Here is a 20,343-nt window from a genome sequence, read left to right on the forward strand (position 1 = left end):
ATCTGATGGTTCAAGATCCAAATGTGCAGTTTCTGCTCTGATCTCTCCTTTGGTCCAGACACTAAGGACTATGGTATTTTTCTCACTTCTTAACTGCTACATTAAATAATGCTACATTCCAATAATGATTGGAATGGAAACTGTCAATCTCATTTGTTATATTGTAGGTATATTCCTAATGTTCTTTGAAGAAGAGATAGTCAAAATGGACCCAACAGTTGGCTTTTATGGTAGTTTTGCCATTTTTGAGTTTTAGTAGTTTGGAACTAATTCCTTAATGCATGACCTACAATAATAATATCCCACATGATGAACTATAGGTTCTGCACTTTTTTCTTCAATATAAATCATACCATTCTTTGGTACTTTCTACCTATCCTGTAATTCTGGCATGATATAAATTGTGGGAAAACCAAAAGATAAAATTTTTTGGTCATCCACTATGTGTGACAGGCACAAAATTATGTGTTATGTTTTCATAACATGGAAACAAGAAAGTACTAGAAAGTGAAGAGAGTCCTTGAAAGTGAGGGAGGTATTACAGCTGCTTCCAAACAAGCATGATATTTTAATACATAAACTAAAGACTAAAAAGACCACAGTAGTAAAGTTATAGTTCTTGAAATCTGCTTGTATGAAGTTCCCTGAAGTTTAGTTTGAGTGCCATGACCTTAAATTAATATGAATAAATACAGAGAAAAAGCTAATAGAATTCTGTTTTTGAAAAGGTTGGGGATGTAACAAGGTTTTAAAATTGAGATCATTTGTCTGAATATGAGTAGTGTCTAAATACTCTCTTCACACTCAGGGAGAGAATGAAAAGCTCTCACTCTAGACTCTGTCACAATTTCATTTAAACCTCTCAAAAACCAACCCTACTGGTGAAGTAATCTGCTGATGAGCTCTTGTCTGTTAAGTTGCAGGACAAGAATTTTTCTCTAGGTCAATGTGAATTCACTGCTCATCATATTTCCAACATGTCATTCTGATTTGTAGTTCTTTTACCTACTGACAAAAGAATATGTGAGCTTAGTTTAGTATCAGCAGTAGATATTCATGTTTATGACTTAAGGAATCCACCTTTGGAGTTTAGCCTCTAAACCACAGCAGGAATTGGTTACAGAAAAGTTTTATATATATTAAAAAATTAGGGATCTTTGCTATCTAATTTGGATTATATATGTCTTAGCTCTTTGAATTAAAACTCATAATCAAGCGAATAGTCTTTGGAAGAATAGCTGAAAAAATATATTTACTTTAGTCCGCTTATTTAAATCAGTCGACAATTATTTATATTTTCTGTGCTTTAAAACTGTCTTAGGCATTGGAGGCAGTGGAAGAAAGATAAATTATAGGGTTAACTCAAAAAACTTAATAGGTAAGTAAGAATTAAAGACTAATATAAAAGCATGTATTCGAACATTGTACAATGGTACTGAAAATTAACTACTAAATCATAGCAACAAGATTTTGACTCCTATTGTAATCCTTAGGCAGGAAAAGACATGAGGAAGAGCTTCAAGGGTGAGTGGTGGTATTTGAAAGATGGGTGGGTAGAGGGAAAAAAAGAGAGCATGGTGAACATAAATAAAGGTAGGCAAGTAGACACAATAATGGAGGGCGAGATGGACATGAATAGATCAGAGATGGAGTATTAAGGACATAACAGTGCCTGTTGGATGTCTGTTGGAAGATCTTGGCAACCAGGCCAAGTTCACATTTAACAGAAAAAATGAAACAGTGAAGCATTGAAGGTTTTTGAGGAAATTTGGCCAGACCTGATGTAGACAGCATTTAGGAAAATTTTATTTAGTAGTTCTGTCCAGCATAGATTGGAGGACAAAGAAAGAAACTGCAATCAGATTGGCTAGTTGGGATCATGAGAAAATGGAAATGATAAAGCAAGGAGAGAAACAAGCAACCTTTTGAAACAGGAATCTTCAGGGCTTGAGGTCTGAAATGTGGAATGATGAGACGTTTTAGAATATCTCACAAAGACTTCTGTTCCCAGGTAGGGAATGTTGTATTTGCAGTTGGCAGATGCCCTCCTGGGCCCAATGCTCAGACTCTCCCCGGCTCACTTTCTCAATGTTGACTACTTCTAGGATTCTTTATTCTGAGATACTCCTGATCTGCCACAAAAGAAGAATCTTTCTTACCAGTATTGTTCTGATACTTCCCTTTGCCAAGCTTCATATTTGTCTCTTCAACCATCTAATTCAGGTGGACTCTTCCTTGTGTAATTTGCAAACTTCTCAATTTTGGTTTTGCTCCTGGGTTCCTACAAATTTCTGTACCCACATCAGAATATTGGTTCTGTCTGTCATAACCCTTCCAATTCCAGGTGTCCCAAATTGGATGTCTCACATACAAATCACATTTATACATAAATTGAAAATTAAAACAATATTCTTAGGGCAGGAAATATGTCCTTTATTCTCCTTAGTGTCCTTTATAACACGTAGTATAATGTTTCATACGACTTTCCCTTTCTCAGTGATTTTAAGCAATCTGATTGTGATGTGCCTTAGTTTTCTTGGTGTGTGTGTGTGTGTGTGTGTGTGTGTGTGTGTGTGTTTATGCTGACTGGAATTCATTGTGATTCTTGGATTTTCATTAAATTTGAAAATTTTTCTATTGCTATTTTTTCTGAAGTTTTTTGTCTCCCCCTCTTTTTTTTTTTTCTGTAAGATGCTTGATATTGCCCTACTAGTTATGGAGGCTTTTTCATTTTTATTCAGCTGGTTCTTTTTTTGAATCACTATGCTTTTCTATTTCTATGTCTTCAAGCTCCTGGATCTTTTCTTCTGAGATATTGCAGAGTGGTTTCAAAGGGTGAGTGAGACTGCCTCTGTGGTTCAGGTGGGCTAGCGTGCCCCAGCCTAATGCCTCGGTTGGGGGGAGCCCTGCAGAGACCTGTGGTGTGGGCTGCAGCCAATGGAGCCCTGGCACGAGTGGGGCTACTTCAGAGAGCCGCGGCATAGGTGGGGCCATTGCCACAGCGTGGGCAGTACCTTTGGGGGTGACGTTGCTATCCCAGTACATTTGGAAGGCAGATTATCAGACCAATGGGCTATTTTTGAGCCATAAAGTTTAACGGAGTTTCCCCCTGTTAGGTTTTATATTTACTTGAGACCTATCACCTCTTTGTTCTTTCTTCTTTTTGGAATGGGAATGCCTGTCACATGCCTGTTCTACCATTTTATTTTGGAAACGTGTAGCTTGTTTGGTTTCACAAGTTCACAGCTTGGAGAGCAATTTACCTCAGGATGGATTGTATCCTGAGTTTTACCCATGTCTGATTTAGATATCTGGATGAGATTTGAACTTAGACTTTAGAGTTGTTGTTGGAATGAGTTAAGACTTCTAGGACTGTTGAGATGTATTTTACATGCGAGAAGGACATGAATCTGGGGAGAGGGGCAGGGGCAGAATGTATGGACTGGACTTTTGTGTCCTCCTCCCCCCCACCAAATTCATACGTTGAAGTCCTAAGCCCACCGCCTACCCCCTTATAATGGTGCCTTTGGGAGGTGATTAAGTCATGAAGGTGTAGCTCTTGTGAGCAGGAAGAGACCCCCAGAGAGCTCTCTCACTTCTTCCCCACATGAGGGCACAGTGAGAAGTAAGGCATCTGTGAACTAGGAAGTAGACCCTGACCAGGCACCAAATCTGTCAGCATCTGGTCTTGGACTTCCCAGCCTCCAGAACTGTGGGAGATAAATGTTTGTTGTTTAAATCACTAGTTCTCTATGTTTTGTTTCAGCAGCCTGGACTAAGACACTGAATAAATGTTATTAAAAATATTTCAGAAGAAAAGAGAAACCAAAAGAAATCTTGCAAATATTGGTAGACTTCTTTTTTTTTAAAAGGGGGGTTATTTATGGTAAAAAGAAAATGGTCAGGGTGAGAAAAATATATTTACCGATAATGTATAGTGTAATACTCTATGAATGGCTGTTGAAGAAATGCAGTAGAAGAGAAGATAACTCAAAAAGGAGAGGGGCTTCCCTGGTGGTGGGGCTTCCCTAGTGGCGCAGTGGTTGAGAATCTGCCTGCCAATGCAGGGGACACGGGTTCGAGCCCTGGTCTGGGAAGATCCCACATGCCGTGGAGCAACTGGGCCTGTGAGCCACAACTACTCAGCCTGCGCCCCTCAACGGGAAGGGCCGCGATAGTGAGAGGCCCGCGCACCGCGATGAAGAGTGGCCCCCGCTTGCCACAACTAGAGAAAGCCCTCGCACGAAACGAAGACCCAACACAGCCAAAAAATAAAAATAAATAAATAAATAAATAAATTTTAGAAAGGAGAAAGAGAATATGGAAAGGTGAAGTATCTATATAAGACTTTGTCTTCTTTCAAGTTTTAGATTTGAAACTCAGGTACCTCTGAAAGGGGACTGGCTTCCGTCCTCAGCAGTGGATGACTGCCTTTTCCCAGATTTAGTCACTGGGACTCGAAGCTTAAATACAACTTTTTTGTTTTTGGTTTGTTTGCAGGTCAGTTATTTCCCTATGAGGAGAATGGAAGAAGGCTGAAATGAGGAGGCAGGAAGAGGAAGAAGGCAGGCTGGACTCAAGTACAGGACGGTGGGCTTAGTAGTGATTATGCCTCTTGGTCTGCAAGCCTTACTGTGTCAGGAGCAAGCAAACAATGGCTGCGTTCATGTGATACTCTTTTTACCCCAGCAACATGAATTGATATTCTTAGACCTCCTCAAGAAATATTTGTACTGATTTCCTTCTCAGTGTGAGGAGGGAATGTACAATTGAGGAAAGAAACTAATGCATGGCAAGTTTGGTGATAATGTTTCACTGAAGCTAATGATAAAATATCTGTAAAATTGAAATGTCAAAAGAAAAACTCAGTTTCAGACGTACGAATATTAGCTTACTGCTTTTTTTTTTTTTAAACATCTTTATTGGAGTATAATTGCTTTACAATGGTGTGTTAGTTTCTGCTTTATAACAAAGTGAATCAGTTATACATATACATATGTTCCCATATCTCTTCCCTCTTGCGTCTCCCTCCCTCCCACCCTCCCTATCCCACCCCTCTTAGGTGGTCACAAAGCACAGAGCTGATCTCCCTGTGCTATGCGGCTGCTTCCCACTAGATATCTATTTTACATTTGGTAGTGTGTCTATGTCCGTGCCACTCTCTCACCCTGTCACATCTTACCCCTCCCCCTCCCCATATCCTCAAGTCCATTCTCTAGTAGGTCTGTGTCTTTATTCCCGTCTTGCCACTAGGTTCTTCATGACCTTTTTTTTTCTTTTTTTTCTTAGATTCCATATATATGTGTTAGCATACTGTATTTGTTTTTCTCTTTCTGACTTACTTCACTCTGTATGACAGACTCTAACTCCATCCACCTCACTACAAATACCTCCATTTCATTTCTTTTTATGGCTGAGTAATATTCCATTGTATATATGTGCAACATCTTCTTTATCCATTCATCCGATGATGGACACTTAGGTTGCTTCCATGTCCTGGCTATTGTAAATAGAGCTGCAATGAACATTTTGGTACATGACTCTTTTTGAATTATGGTTTTCTCAGGGTATATGCCCAGTAGTGGGATTGCTGGGTCGTATGGTAGTTCTATTTTTAGTTTTTTAAGGAACCTCCATACTGTTCTCCATAGTGGCTGTATCAATTTACATTCCCACCAACAGTGCAAGAGTGTTCGCTTTTCTCCACATCCTCTCCAGCATTTATTGTTTCTAGATTTTTTGATGATGGCCATTCTGACCAGTGTGAAATGATATCTCATTGTAGTTTTGATTTGCATTTCTCTAATGATTAATGATGTTGAGCATTCTTTCATGTGTCTGTTGGCAATCTGTATATCTTCTTTGGAGAAATGTCTATTTAGGTCTTCTGCCCATTTTTGGATTGGGTTGTTAGTTTTTTTGTTATTGAGCTGCATGAGCTGCTTATAAATCTTGGAGATTAATCCTTTGTCAGTTGCTTCATTTGCAAATATTTTCTCCCATTCTGAGGGTTGTCTTTTGGTCTTGTTTATGGTTTCCTTTGCTGTGCAAAAGCTTTTAAGTTTCATTAGGTCCCATTTGTTTATTTGTGTTTTTATTTCCATTTCTCTAGGAGCTGGGTCAAAAAGGATCTTGTTGTGATTTATCTCATAGAGTGTTCTGCCTATATTTTCCTCTAAGAGTTTGATAGTGTCTGGCCTTACACTTAGGTCTTTAATCCATTTTGAGTTTATTTTTGTGTATGGTGTCAGGGAGTGTTCTAATTTCATACTTTTACATGTACCTGTCCAGTTTTCCCAGCACCACTTATTGAAGAGGCTGTCTTTTCTCCACTGTATATGCTTGCCTCCTTTATCAAAGATAAGGTGACCATATGTGCGTGGGTTTATCTCTGGCTTTCTATCCTGTTCCATTGATCTATGTTTCTGTTTTTGTGCCAGTAACAAACTGTCTTGATTACTGTAGCTTTGTAATATAGTCTGAAGTGAGGGAGCCTGATTCCTCCAGCTCCATTTTTCGTTCTCAAGATTGCTTTGGCTATTCGGGGTCTTTTGTGTCTCCATACAAATTGTGAAATTTTTTGTTCTAGTTCTGTGAAAAATGCCAGTGGTAGTTTGATAGGGATTGCATTGAATCTGTAGATTGCTTTGGGTAGTAGAGTCATTTTCACAATGTTGATTCTTCCAATCCAAGAACATGGTATATCTCTCCATCTATTTGTACCATCTTTAATTTCTTTCATCAGTGTCTTATAACTTTCTGCATACAGGTCTTTTGTCTCTTTAGGTAGGTTTATTCCTAGATATTTTATTCTTTTTGTTGCAATGGTAAACGGGAGTGTTTTCTTAATTTCACTTTCAGATTTTTCATCATTAGTGTATAGGAATGCAAGAGATTTCTGTGCATAAATTTTGTATCCTGCTACTTTACCAAATTCATTGATTAGCTCTAGTAGTTTTCTGGTACCATCTTTAGGATTCTCTATGTATAGTATCATGTCATCTGCAAACAGTGACAGCTTTACTTCTTCTTTTCCGATTTGGATTCCTTTTATTTCTTTTTCTTCTCTGATTGCTGTGGCTAAAGCGTCCAAAACTATGTTGAATAATAGTGGTGAGAGTGGGCAACCTTGTCTTGTTCCTGATCTTAGTGGAAATGGTTTCAGGTTTTCACCATTGAGGACAATGTTGGCTGTGGGTTTGTCATATATGTCCTTTATTATATTGAGGAAAGTTCCCTCTATGCCTCCTTTCTGGAGGGTTTTTATCATAAATGGGTGTTGAATTTTGTCAAAAGCTTTCTCTGCATCGATTGAGATGATCATATGGTTTTTCTCCTTCAATTTGTTAATATGGTGTATCACATTGATTGATTTGCGTATATTGAAGAATTCTTGCATTCCTGGAATAAACCCCACTTGATCATGGTGTATGATCCTTTTAATGTGCTGTTGGATTCTGTTTGCTAGTATTTTGTTGAGGATTTTTGCATCTATGTTCATCAGTGATACTGGCCTGTAGTTTTCTTTCTTTGTGACATCTTTGTCTGGTTTTGGTATCAGGGTGATGGTGGCCTCGTAGAATGAGTTTGGGAGTGTTCCTCCCTCTGCAATATTTTGGAAGAGTTTGAGAAGGATAGGTGTTAGCTCTTCTCTAAATGTTTGATAGAATTTGCCTGTGAAGCCATCTGGTCCTGGGCTTTTGTTTGTTGGAAGATTTTTAATCGCAGTTTCAATTTCAGTGCTTGTGATTGGTCTATTCATATTTTCTATTTCTTCCTGGTTCAGTCTCAGCAGGCTGTGCATTTCTAAGAATTTGTCCATTTTTTCCAGGTTGTCCATTTTATTGGCATAGAGTTGCTTGTAGTAATCTCTCATGATCGTTTGTATTTCTGCAGTGTCAGTGGTTACTTCTCCTTTTTCATTTCTAATTCTATTGATTTGAGTCTTCTCCCTTTTTGTCTTGATGAGTCTGGCTAATGGTTTATCAATTTTGTTTATCTTCTCAAAGAACCAGCTTTTAGTTTTATTGATCTTCGCTATTGTCTCCTTCATTTCTTTTTCATTTATTTCTGATCTGATCTTTAAGATTTCTTTCCTTCTGCTAGCTTTGGGGTTTTTTTGTTCTTCTTTCTCTAATTGCTTTAGGTGCAAGGTTAGGTTGTTTATTCGAGATGTTTCCTGTTTCTTGATGTAGGCTTGTATTGCTATAAACTTCCCTCTTAGAACTACGTTTGCTACATCCCATAGGTTTTGGGTCGTCGTGTCTCCATTGTCATTTGTTTCTAGGTATTTTTTGATTTCCCCTTTGATTTCTTCAGTGATCACTTCGTTATTAAGTAGTGTATTGTGTAGCCTCCATGTGTTTGTATTTTTTACAGATCTTTTCCTGTAATTGATATCTAGTCTCATAGCGTTGTGGTCAGAAAAGATACTTGATACGATTTCAATTTTCTTAAATTTACCAAGGCTTGATTTGTGACCCATGATATGATCTACCCTGGAGAATGTTCCATGAGCACTTGAAAAAAATGTGTATTCTGTTGTTTTTGGATGGAATGTCCTATAAATATGAATTAAGTCCATCTTGTTTAATGTATCGTTTAAAACTTGTGTTTCCTTATTTATTTTCATTTTGGATGATCTGTCCATTGGTGAAAGTGAGGTGTTAAAGTCCCCTACTATGATTGTGTTACTGTCGATTTCCCCTTTTATGGCTGTTAGTATTTGCCTTATGTATTGAGGTGCTCCTATGTTGGGTGCATAAATATCTACAATTGTTATATCTTCTTGGATCGATCCCTTGATCATTATGTAGTGTCCTTCTTTGTCTCTTGTAATAGTCTTTATTTTAAAGTCTGTTTTGTCTGAACTGAGAATTACTACTCCAGCTTTCTTTTGATTTCCTTTTGCATAGAATATCTTTTTCCATCCCCTCACTTTCAGTCTGTATGTGTCCCTAGGTCTGAAGTGGGTCTCTTGTAGACAGCATATATACGGGTCTTGGTTTTTTATCCATTCAGCCAGTCTATGTCTTTTGGTTGGAGCATTTAATCCATTTACATTTAAGATAATTATCGATATGTATGTTCCTATTACCATTTTCTTAATTTTTTGGGTTTGTTATTGTAGGTCTTTTCCTTCTCTTGTGTTTCCTGCCTAGAGAAGTTCCTTTGGCATTTGTTGTAAAGCTGGTTTGGTGGCACTGAACTCTCTCAGCTTTTGCTTGTCTGTAAAGGTTTTAATTTCTCCATCAAATCTGAATGAGATCCTTGCTGGGTAGAGTAATCTTGGTTGTAGGTTTTTCTCCTTCATCACTTTAAGTATATCCTGCCACTCCCTTCTGGCTTGCAGAGTTTCTGCTGAAAGATCAGCTGTTAACCTTATGGGGATTCCCTTGTGTGTTATTTGTTGTTTTTCCCTTGCTGCTTTTAATATGTTTTCTTTATATTTAATTTTTGATAGTTTGATTAATATGTGTCTTGGCATGTTTCTCCTTGGATTTATCCTGTATGGGACTCTCTGTGCTTCCAGGACGATTAACTATTTCCTTTCCCATATTAGGGAAGTTTTCAACTATAATCTCTTCAAATATTTTCTCAGTCCCTTTCTTTTTCTCTTCTTCTTCTGGGACCCCTATAATTCGAATGTTGGTGCGTTTAATGTTGTCCCAGAGGTCTCTGAGACTGTCCTCAGTTCTTTTCATTCTTTTTTCTTTATTCTGCTCTGCAGTAGTTATTTCCACTATTTTATCTTCCAGGTCACTTATCCGTTCTTCTGCCTCAGTTATTCTGCTATTGATCCCGTCTAGAGTATTTTTAATTTCATTTATTGTGTTTTTCATCGTTGCTTGGTTCCTCTTTAGTTCTTCTATGTCCTTGTTAAATATTTCTTGCATTTTGTCTATTCTATTTCCAAGATTTTGGGTCATCCTTACTATCATTATTCTGAATTCTTTTTCAGGTAGACTACCTATTTCCTCTTCGTTTGTTAGGTCTGGTGTGTTTTGACCCTGCTCCTTCATCTGCTGTGTGTTTTTCTGTCTTCTCATTTTGCTTATCTTACTGTGTTTGGGGTCTCCTTTTCACAGGCTGCAGGTTCATAGTTCCTGTTGTTTTTGGTATCTGTCCCCAGTGGCTAAGGTTGGTTCAGTGGGTTGTGTAGGCTTCCTGGTGGAGGGGACTAGTGCCTGTGTTCTGGTGGATGAGGTTGGATCTTGTCTTTCTGGTGGGCACGTCCACGTCTGGTGGTGTGTTTTGGGGTGTCTGTGGCCTTATTATGATTTTAGGCAGCCTCTCTGCTAATGGATGGGGCTGTGTTCCTGTCTTGCTAGTTGTTTGGCATAGGGTGTCCAGAACTGTAGCTTGCTGGTCGTTGAGTGAAGCTGGGTCTTGATGTTGAGATGGAGATCTCTGAGAGATTTTTGCCATTTGGTATTACGTGGAGCTGGGAGGTCTCTTGTGGACCAGTGTCCTGAAGTTGGCTCTCCCACCTCAGAGGCACAGCCCTGATGCCTGGCTAGAGCACCAAGAGCCTTTCATCCACACGGCTCAGAATAAAAGGGAGAAAAAATAGAAAGAAAGAAAGAGGATAAAATAAAATAAAATAAAATAAAGCTATTATAATAAAAAATAAGAAAAAAATTATTACAGAAAAATTTATTAAGACAAAAATTTTTTTTAATTTTTTAAAATAAATTTATTAATTTTTTATAATAAAAAATAAGAAAAAAATTATTAAGAAAAAACTTTATTAAGAAAAAAATTGTTTTAATTTTTTAAAATAAAAAATATGAAAAAACTTATTAAGAAAAATTTTTTTAATTTTTAAAAATAGAAAATAAGGAAAAAATTATTAAGAAAACACTTATTAAGAAAAACATTTTTTAAGTAAAAAAAAAAAAAAAAATGGACGGACCGAACCCTAGGACAAATGGTGCAAGCAAAGCTATACATACAAAATCTCACCCAGAAGCATTCACATATACACTCACAAAAAAGGGAAAAGGGGAAAAATTAATATATCCTGCTCCCAAAGTCCACCTCCTGAATTTGGGATGATTCGTTGTCTATTCAGGTATTCCACAGATGCAGGTACATCAAGTTGTTTGTGGAGCTTTAATCCGCTGCTTCTGAGGCTGCCTGGAGAAATTTCCCTTTCTCTTCTTTGTTCGCACAGCTCCCAGGGTTCAGCTTTGGATTTGTCCCCGCCTCTGCATGTAGGTCGCCTGAGGGCGTCTGTTCCCCGCCCAGACAGGACGGGGTTAAAGGAGCAGCTGCTTCGGGGGCTCTGGCTCACCCAGGCCGTGGGGAGGGAGGGGTACGGAGGAGGCGGGGCGAGCCTGTGGCGGCAGAGGCCGGCGTGACGTTGCAGCAGCCTGAGGTGCGCAGTGCGTTCTCCCGGGGGATGTTGTCCCTGGATCACGGGACCCTGGCAGTGGCGGGCTGCACAGGCTCCCGGGAGGGGCGGTTTGGAGAGTGACCTGTGCTCGCACACAGGCTTCTTGGTGGCGGCAGCAGCAGCCTTAGCATCTCATGCCGGTCTCTGGGGTCTGCGCTGATGGCTGCGGCTCGCGCCGGTCTCTGGAGCTCGTTTAGGCGGCGCTCTGAATCCCCTCTCCTCGCGCACCAGGAAACAGAGGTAAGAAAAAGTCTCTTGCCTCTTCGGCAGCTGCAGACTTTTTCCCGGACTCCCTCCTGGCTAGCTGTGGTGCACTGGCCCCCTTCAGCCTGTGTTCATGCCGCCAGCCCCAGTCCTCTCCCTGCGATCTGACCGAAGCCCGAGCCTCAGCTCCCAGCCCCGCCCGCCCCGGCGGGTGAGCAGACAAGCCTCTCGGGCTGGTGAGTGCTGCTCGGCGCCGAGCCTCTGTGCGGGAATCTCTCTGCTTTGCCCTCCGCACCCCTGTGGCTGCGCTCTCCTCCGTGGCTCCGAAGCGTCCCCCCTCTGCCACCCGCAGTCTCCGCCCGCGAAGGGGCTCCTAGTGCGTGGAAACCTTTCCTCCTTCACGGCTCCCTCCCGCTGGTGCAGGTCCCGTCCCTATTCTTTTGTGTCTGTTTTTTCTTTTTTCTTTTGCCCTACCCAGGTACGTGGGGAGTTTCTTGCCTTTTGGGAGGTCTGACGTCTTCTGCCAGCGTTCAGTGGGAGTTCTGTAGGAGCAGTTCCACGTGTAGATGTATTTCTAATGTATCTGTGGGAAGGAAGGTGATCTCCGCGTCTTACTCTTCCGCCATCTTGCCCAGACCCCCTAGCTTACTGCTTTAAGGTAAGGTTCATACTTATTTAAAACTTTGAAGGAGAAAATGTTTTCATTGCATCTGAGTGGTTCTGTGGTGTATTTTAACGGAAAAATAATTACCTTCTGAAATGCTTGAAAAGTAAGTACAGTGATTTTGGGCAGTAGTGGCAAGACATAAATGTCTTCAACCTCAAAGAAGTTTCTCTTTTTTTTTTGGTCCCAAAGAATTACCTTTTCATATAGACAATATCATTGGAAACCTTGGAAACCAGAGACTGGAAGTACAGTTCCGGAAAGAGTGAATACTAAATTGCCAATAATAAAAATGATTGACTTTTTATGATGTTGAAGGGTGTTTCGCCCCCTTTGTTTGACCACGGCTACGAGTTTGAACTGATAAAGTCAATAATTACTGAGCTAATTAATGGAACTGTGCCCTGGAATTTAGAATCCAGACAGCAGGTCGTTTGCTTTGGGAGCCTTCATAATTGATGGGACTAAGTTTGGAAGAGAAGCCAGATTTAGTGTCTTGCTGGTGTGTTTTTCCACTTCCCTGCATCTAAATCAGTCCTCCAGACAAAAATGGTGCACCACTGAGTCAGCTGGAACACGCTGCGCTTCCTGCCAGTGCCCTCACTGGGTTTAAAGCAGTTGAAATCAGCTGTGAGCCACTGGCCTCAGTTTGAAGTAAAAGATCTTTTCCTGCAGCTCGTTCCACAGTGTGGTGGAAGGGTAAGATCCATTGTATTGTGAACATAGGTCTAATCAGTATTCTGAAAATTCATTAAATGAACTGCATTATTATTTTTAATATACCTACCAGTGCTGAGTTAGATGTATTTTGATTTTTAAAAATGGAATAGATAGAATTATTCTTTCTTATCTTTCCTCTTTGAAATGGCAGCTGCTCAGAATGTAGAGAGCCCTGTGGTGGTCTCAGAGAATGGTACTCCAACTTCAAAATAAGAAATGCAACTGAAAATAAACTCCCTCAAACAAGAGGGCATCAAAGAAAGTTCAAGGTAGTGAGTTTTCCTAAGTCATGCGACTCATAAAGTAAAAGCCTGAAAAATGATAATAAGAATTCCTAGTTAGAAATGGCCCAATTTTCTACCCTGCTATAGCTTTCATCTGTTGGCAAATGATAAAAGAGTGGCCTCATTCTAGCTTACTCTAAGGGTACTTAATAAGATTACTTACTTAGTTTTTGGGCATCACTTTTCATTTCAAATCACTTTTTTCACATTAACTAATTGCTATTCCACAGGGTTTTTTTTTTTTTTTTTTAAATACCCTTATTTATTTATTTATGGCTGTGTTGGGCCTTCGTTTCTGTGCGAGGGCTTTCTCTAGTTGTGGCAAGCGGGGGCCACTCTTCATCGCGGTGCGTGGGCCTCTCACTATCGCGGCCTCTCATTGCCGAGCACAGGCTCCAGACGCGCAGGCTCAGTAGTTGTGGCTCACGGGCCTAGTTGCTCCGCGGCATGTGGGATCTTCCCAGACCAGGGCTCGAACCCGTGTCCCCTGCATTGGCAGGCAGATTCTCCACCACTGCGCCGCCAGGGAAGCCCTACACAGGGTTATTTTGACAGCAACGTGAGGACAGAGATCAATGACAGCTTCCCTTAATGCCTTTTTTATAACTAAGGGGCAAGACAGTGGAAGAGCTGAAAGTTAGCATCGTAATGGACAGACATGATCAAATTGTCTTTTTTCCTCTCAAATATTATTGAAAAGTAATTTTAAAATATTTCTTTACCAATCCTCAAACTCACTGAGAATGTTAAAAACAACTCATATACTTTATCAGTTCATCCCATTCCCTAGCTTGATATTTTAAAAACTTTTTCATCATAACCCATTATTTCCTTTCCTCTCTTCAAGAAGGGAGGAACACATTTTTATATATCAGTTAATCTGATTTTAAGGAAATGGCTTTACTTTCACCTTTTGCTCAGGCATTTTCAGGAGCTCCGGCATTTTACAATTTAATCAGAAACGAGTTATATCTTGGTTTAGAAATAAAGTGTGAATTGTTGAGCCTCTAATATGTAACACTACAGGCCCATGAATGTCACTTGCTAACCTCCAGGTTCAATATCTTACAGCCATACTTTAAATACCGGGGCAGAATGTACTTCTTTATATGTCTTTCTTTATAGCCTCAAAACTAAAGAAGATACTTGGATATAATGTGGAAACACATGACAAAGCAATTTTCTGGGTAGAAATACTTTATTTTGATTGTAGTGTAATGATATTATGGAATTTCCATGGACTTGAAGATATAATTATAGTGCTGTGTTGTATACTTTATGTATTATAATATTGCTTCATTAAGTCGGGTTATAATAACTCTTAGCATTTTCTGTAAACAAAGGGAATATTTTCATTGAGGTTGCTCCTGACGAGGATACTTGTCGTCAGATTTTATACTGTTGGTACTTCTAGTAAAGTAGCAGTGTTAGTGTAAAAGTGATCAGCAACCTTTATGTTCCTAAAATTAACTGCTCCCCAGTGAGGCTCAAAGAACTCAGTTTTATAAGAACTGATTACTCCTTCCTTCCTTCATTTATCTTTTTTTCTTTCTTTCTTTCTTTCTTTCTTTCTTTCTTTCTTTCTTTCTTTCTTTCTTTCTCTTTCTTTCTCTTTCTTTCTTTCTTTCTTTCTTTCTTTCTTTCTTTCTTTCTTTCTTTCTTTCAAGAAGGAAAGAGTAGATGAGAAAAAGATGGAAAACAAGAGGACATAGGAATACTATGTCCTAGGGGGATAAGTAGCAATAAAAAAGTGAAGAGATCAGGAAAGACTAAAGATGAAGTGGGAGTTTGGTCTGGGATTGAGAGTCTGGGGAACAGAAATGTGGTTGGTAATAGAAAGAACCTGGCATACATACAGCAGTGTGGCTTAGTGAAAAATAAGGATGCAGTAGTACAAAATGGAAAGCTCACAGCCAGACAGGACTGGGCTCAATCTCATCTCCACCTCCAATTAGCCACATGCCTTTGGGTGATATGGCTTTTGGACTATTTCCTCATCAGTAAATTTGGGATATCTGCCCACTAAAGATGACTACAGGGTGAGGGCATCTGGCATGATGATACCTGGTAATGAATGGGAGGGATTCAAAAAATTACCCGAATAATTATTATAAGTAATCCATAGATTGAGGGAGATTACATGATGGGGGATGAGCAAGAAATGTACCATCCAGGTGAATTCTGGGCAGAGTGGAGAAATAGACCAGTTTGGCCTTTAGCAGTCTTTTTGTGTTTCACGACATTTCACAATACACTGCTCAGTGAATTATTCTGTTTGCCTAGAGCTCTGTGAGCTCTCCTTTCTGAAAGTCTCCTTTGCATTATTGCAGCTCCTCCTTTTTTCCTTAGAAATTGTTTTCTGGCATTGATTTATAGAACCCTGGCATCAAAGATCGGTTAAACTCATTTACTTTAAAGAAGTAGAAACTAAAAAGAGAAGCCCAAAGTGGGTATTTTTTTTTTTTTTGTATTTTTAAAAATTAATTAATTAATTTGGTTGTGTGGGGTCTTAGTTGCGGCAGGCGGGCTCCTTAGTTGCGCCAAAGTGGGCATTACTGAACTCAGGTTGGGCTGCTCGCCACTTGAAAGTCAATACTTGAGAGACAAGTGCTGGTAGGAATGGAAAGGTTGCTTTATTCAGGAGGCCTGCAACCTGGGGAGAAGGCGGACTTGTGTTCTAGAACCAACTCGGAAGATTCTGCTCGGCCATGAAAGTTTTTAAAGGGAAAAAGGGGGAGCAAACTCATTTAATCCTTGAGGTAGGGGGTCAGATTCATCACCTTCTCCCATTGCATGCAGACTTGTGGACTCCTTGTGATCTTTCTTTAAATGCTGTCTTGTTCACACAGTTGGCTTGAGGGATTACAGAAGGGGAAGCTGGGGAAAAGATCTAGTCATCTGTTAATTACTTAGTCTTCATTTCTATTTCTTTGATGTAAGGAAAGCATCAACAGGTTAGGCAAGGCATTGTGTGATCAAAAGACTTGAAAGGTGTGCTTGGGCAGGAGGTGAGTAGAGCATGGGGGCGCCTAGTTTAAAGGTTAGTTACAATATAGCTTTGCTAAAGTGACAAGACAAAAGGGGCCTCCTGCAGAGAGCTGCTTCCTGCAAAGGGCTCTCCCCTGCAAAGAGCTGCTTACTCAGGCATTGATTAACACAAAGCATATCCATCATTAGTAACAGAAACTTTAAGAATCACTTGAAAAAGCAGGTGGAGTGTTTTGCAATCCCAAATTACTTTGTAGCTGGAGATTAATTACCTGAGATCTTCAGATCTATCATGGTTGGGCTTCATGAGTAGAAGGGGGGAGGTTCCCCAGATCCTGATATTTTATACAAAATTTTGTGGTGTACACATCTTTCTGGTGGAGAAGGTCTATATCTTTTATCACATTCCCAAAGGGGCATTTGATATCCCAAATTTTAAGAACTGTGGTTTAATTCTCTAGGCTATAGAAGGATGGCAGTGCTCTAAGGAATGTATTCTAGTGTCTTGCTGCTCCAAGTGTGGTCCTAAGAGAGCATCAGCAAACACAACTGTGGATCATTAGCAATGCAGCACCTTAGGTTTTCTGAATGAGAATCTGCGTTTTAACACCGATCTCTAGGTGACAGTTGTGCATATTAAAATATGATAAGCCCTGTTCCAGTGGTCAGGAGATCAGATCTGACTTTGTACTCTGGCTCTGCCAAACGCTAATGTCCAATCCCGACTGGATTTTTAATATTGCACATTATATAACATTAAACTACCAAACTCAGAATCAGAATGCTTGGGCTCTAGCTCTGAGTTGGACAGCAGTCAGTTGCTGACTGGCCAAATCTTTGAACCTGCACGGGTCTCTATTTCTTAGCCTGTAAAATAAAGGAGTAGATTCGTCTTCTTTGAGCTCTGAATTTTGGAGTTTACCTTTTGTTTCCCACACATGTGTTTTGTCACCACTTATCTCTTGAAATGCTCTCTTTTTGTTAGGGCCCACCAAATGTCTTCCAAACCCTGAAGCCCACACTGGTTTCTTTCATCTTTGAACTTCTATTAAAATTTCTGTACTACTCAATTTATCCCTTTATTGTATACTACAGTTTTCTGTAATTGTTTGATTTACATATCTTTTTTTCCAAGCTTGGGACCATTCAAGCTATGTCTATTTCTTCTCTTATTAAAGGTATCATAGCACATAATAGACACCTAATAAATCTGAAGATTGGATGCTGTGTTTTGAGAGAGGACATTTATATATGACACATGAATAGCCCCAATCTCCTTAGTTTTAAATTGGTCATGTTAAAACATATAAGTCCCAGTTGCTTTTAGAAGCAATCATCTTAATAGAATAAGCTCAAAGGAAAGAATGTATTGAGCTATACTTCTGCCTCTCAGAATTTCCTTGCCTTTAGTAATTCAGAAATGTATGTATTCATATATATGTGTGTATATTTATACACATATGTATATACACATATCTATATAAAGCAAATTAAATTCTTTCACCAAAATAGTAAGACTATTTCCAAGGTAGTTACTAATAAGTTAGCTTGCCATTTCCAGCACAGCTAACAATACAAATACTGTGGTTCTCACTTGGAGAAAGAATTTTTAAAATAATCTTAAAATGACAGAGGACAGAAGACTCCTGTGTTAGAGAAAAAAGACTTCGTTACTCCCAGCACAGCAAGCCCCATGAGTATCTGCATATTTGTGTCAGTTCCCCTTGACACCCAAGTCCCACAGAGGCAAAGCAGACAGTTGCAGATGAATGCCTGCACATGCAGTGGGTCACGTTACAGGAGAGGAACCCTGAGTTTAGAGAACCTGAATCTTCTACAGTGGGCAGGCGCGTGCTATCTTTTGCTCCAGAGTTATTCTTGGTAGTAAGTTTGTCTATCATTTGCTGCAAAGGGAGAAGCGATCTTACATTCTAAGGCTGTTTTCTATGTAAACACCTTTAACAAGATAGTGTGGAAGGAAGTGCTGTCAGGGATTAGTTTCATAAGAAGTGCAGGAATGTGAGTGATCCATTGAGAATTGTATTCCAAGAGTGTTATTCTTGATTCTGTATAATAAACAGATCAGAAACATTTTCAAGAGCCCTTCTATTAAAGCAACTTTTCTTAAGCTGTACAAATTTCCAACATCCGTCTTTATGTGAGGCAGAAATTTGGGCTTGAGGTCAAATCAGAAATCTTTCACCTTGGGGCACAAATCATTGTCTTAGCAAAATGCAAAAGAGAACTGCCCTCTAACCATGGAGGGCTTAGTGGTTTGAAGTTGGTGACTGAGCAGCTATGTCTTTTGGAGCCTGAGAGTCTGATAGGAATGCATAGGTCGTTCTGACAAAAGGCAGCTGGATCACTTTTGTTGCTTGGGAAGTGGGATTTTGATGCCCGTCTAGTACTAGATAATCAGGAACAGGGGAACAGCCAATCAACCTGGGCTTCTAGCTGTGTTTGTGACTCTTGGCAGAGCATTAAGTCCAGGACACCCCACTCTGAAACATTCTAGACCAGTCAAAACATAAAAAAACCTATGGATTGGGCGTGAGCCGGACCTTGAGAGCAGCAGATGGCTGATGAGCTCCTGTTTGCCTGCTTTAGGCCCAGGAGGAAGAACCCAGCATTTTGGCCAGATGCTTATATCTTGAGGATCCCACATGATTATTGTGATTAATATTGTTTCCTGTCATGTGTTCTAATTAAAAAAAAATTTAAGCTATCGTTGGGGTGGAGGAAAAGTCTGAATGCAGACTTTGATGTAACTTTTCGCTGTAGGTTCTTTGGTGAGAGAAGGGGTTAGTGAGGTGTTTTCTAAGTGTCAGGTTGCATCATCATAATCTGAGTTTAATTTTTAATTTTATCTTTTAAAACAATTCTGTTTTGCCTGTATCTTTTGAGAAATCGACTAAAGGTTGTTTTCTTTTCTTTTCTTTTCTTTTTTAATCAGTTACTTACAATGCGTCCTTAGATGCTTTTATTTCCAGTACAACCAGCAATACAAACACTATGGTGCTGGCATGCAGAGAGAAATCAAAAAAGCATCTTAAAATGACATCCTTCAACATTGCCCAGGGCATTCATGCTTTTGATTACCACTCTCGTCTCAATTTAATTGGTATGTAAAATAAATCATGATAACTGTGAGGGACTCATCAGTAGTCTGGGATGCATATCTGCATGCTTGGAGCCTCTTCACCATGTTGCTTTATTGCCAGAGAGACCAACTTGAACAGCTCACATTTTATTATGTCTGATAATGATGCATTATGATGTGCAGCGTATATGAACTACATTGGGGTGACAATATGAGAAAGTTCCCCAGTGCTTTAATGAGTCTTTTTATCAGAATTGGTGGGGAATGTAAAATGACATAGAGAAAGAATGCAGTGTCTGCCTTCTGCCATCTTCCTAACATCACCAAATGCTCAACCCAAATACATCATTTTCTTATGTGCGTGCACACACACGCACACACACACTCACTCACTTACTAGAGAAATGCAAAATGTAGAATGTTTTTCAATCACCTTTCAGAATACAACTTCCAATCCTTTTTGAAAAATTTCAGATTTGTCCTTTAGCATACTAAAGGAGAGTTCTTTTTTTGATGTAAATTTTAGCTGAAGAAATAAGCGATAAAGGTTTTCAGGCATTATCTATTTAAATAAAATATTTAGATATTTTGAAAGCTGATAATTTGATATATATGATATTAGTTCAAATATTATAAAAAAGTGAGGTATTATTTTGAAAATTAATAGGGTAGTACAGAGAATGAACATACATGGCCTACAGAATGGATCATATTAACCCTCTTTCAAAAATTATCATTTATATAAAGAGTATTGATATCAGCTAAGCTGAGTCTCTAAAATTCCCAACAATCACAGCTGACAATCATGGTAAAAAGAGACCTTGACTTTGAACTCAGGAATATGCCAACATCAGACTTTCAAGGAGGATTGTAGATTTATTAGAGAAAGCTGGAGGAGTTAGTGAATTGAGTTTGGGAGGACTCAAATATCAACCATTGCATTGATTCATTGATTATTTCAGCCCCTTTATACTGATCGCTACCT

The 20,343-nt window shown here is 39.4% G+C and overlaps 1 protein-coding gene across 1 annotated transcript in view; it reads left to right on the plus strand.

Annotated features, from left to right (window-relative positions):
- WDR49 (WD repeat domain 49) overlaps window positions 1-20,343 on the plus strand; it is a 155,190-nt gene that overhangs the window by 35,513 nt on the left and 99,334 nt on the right. The window contains 1 exon segment of the mRNA XM_082393612.1: window positions 19,212-19,379. Coding sequence (XP_082249738.1) covers window positions 19,212-19,379 — 168 coding nt within the window.

The sequence above is a fragment of the Balaenoptera borealis genome (genome assembly GCF_965194805.1).
Source record: "Balaenoptera borealis genome assembly, chromosome: 5".
Taxonomy (NCBI): domain Eukaryota; kingdom Metazoa; phylum Chordata; class Mammalia; order Artiodactyla; family Balaenopteridae; genus Balaenoptera; species Balaenoptera borealis.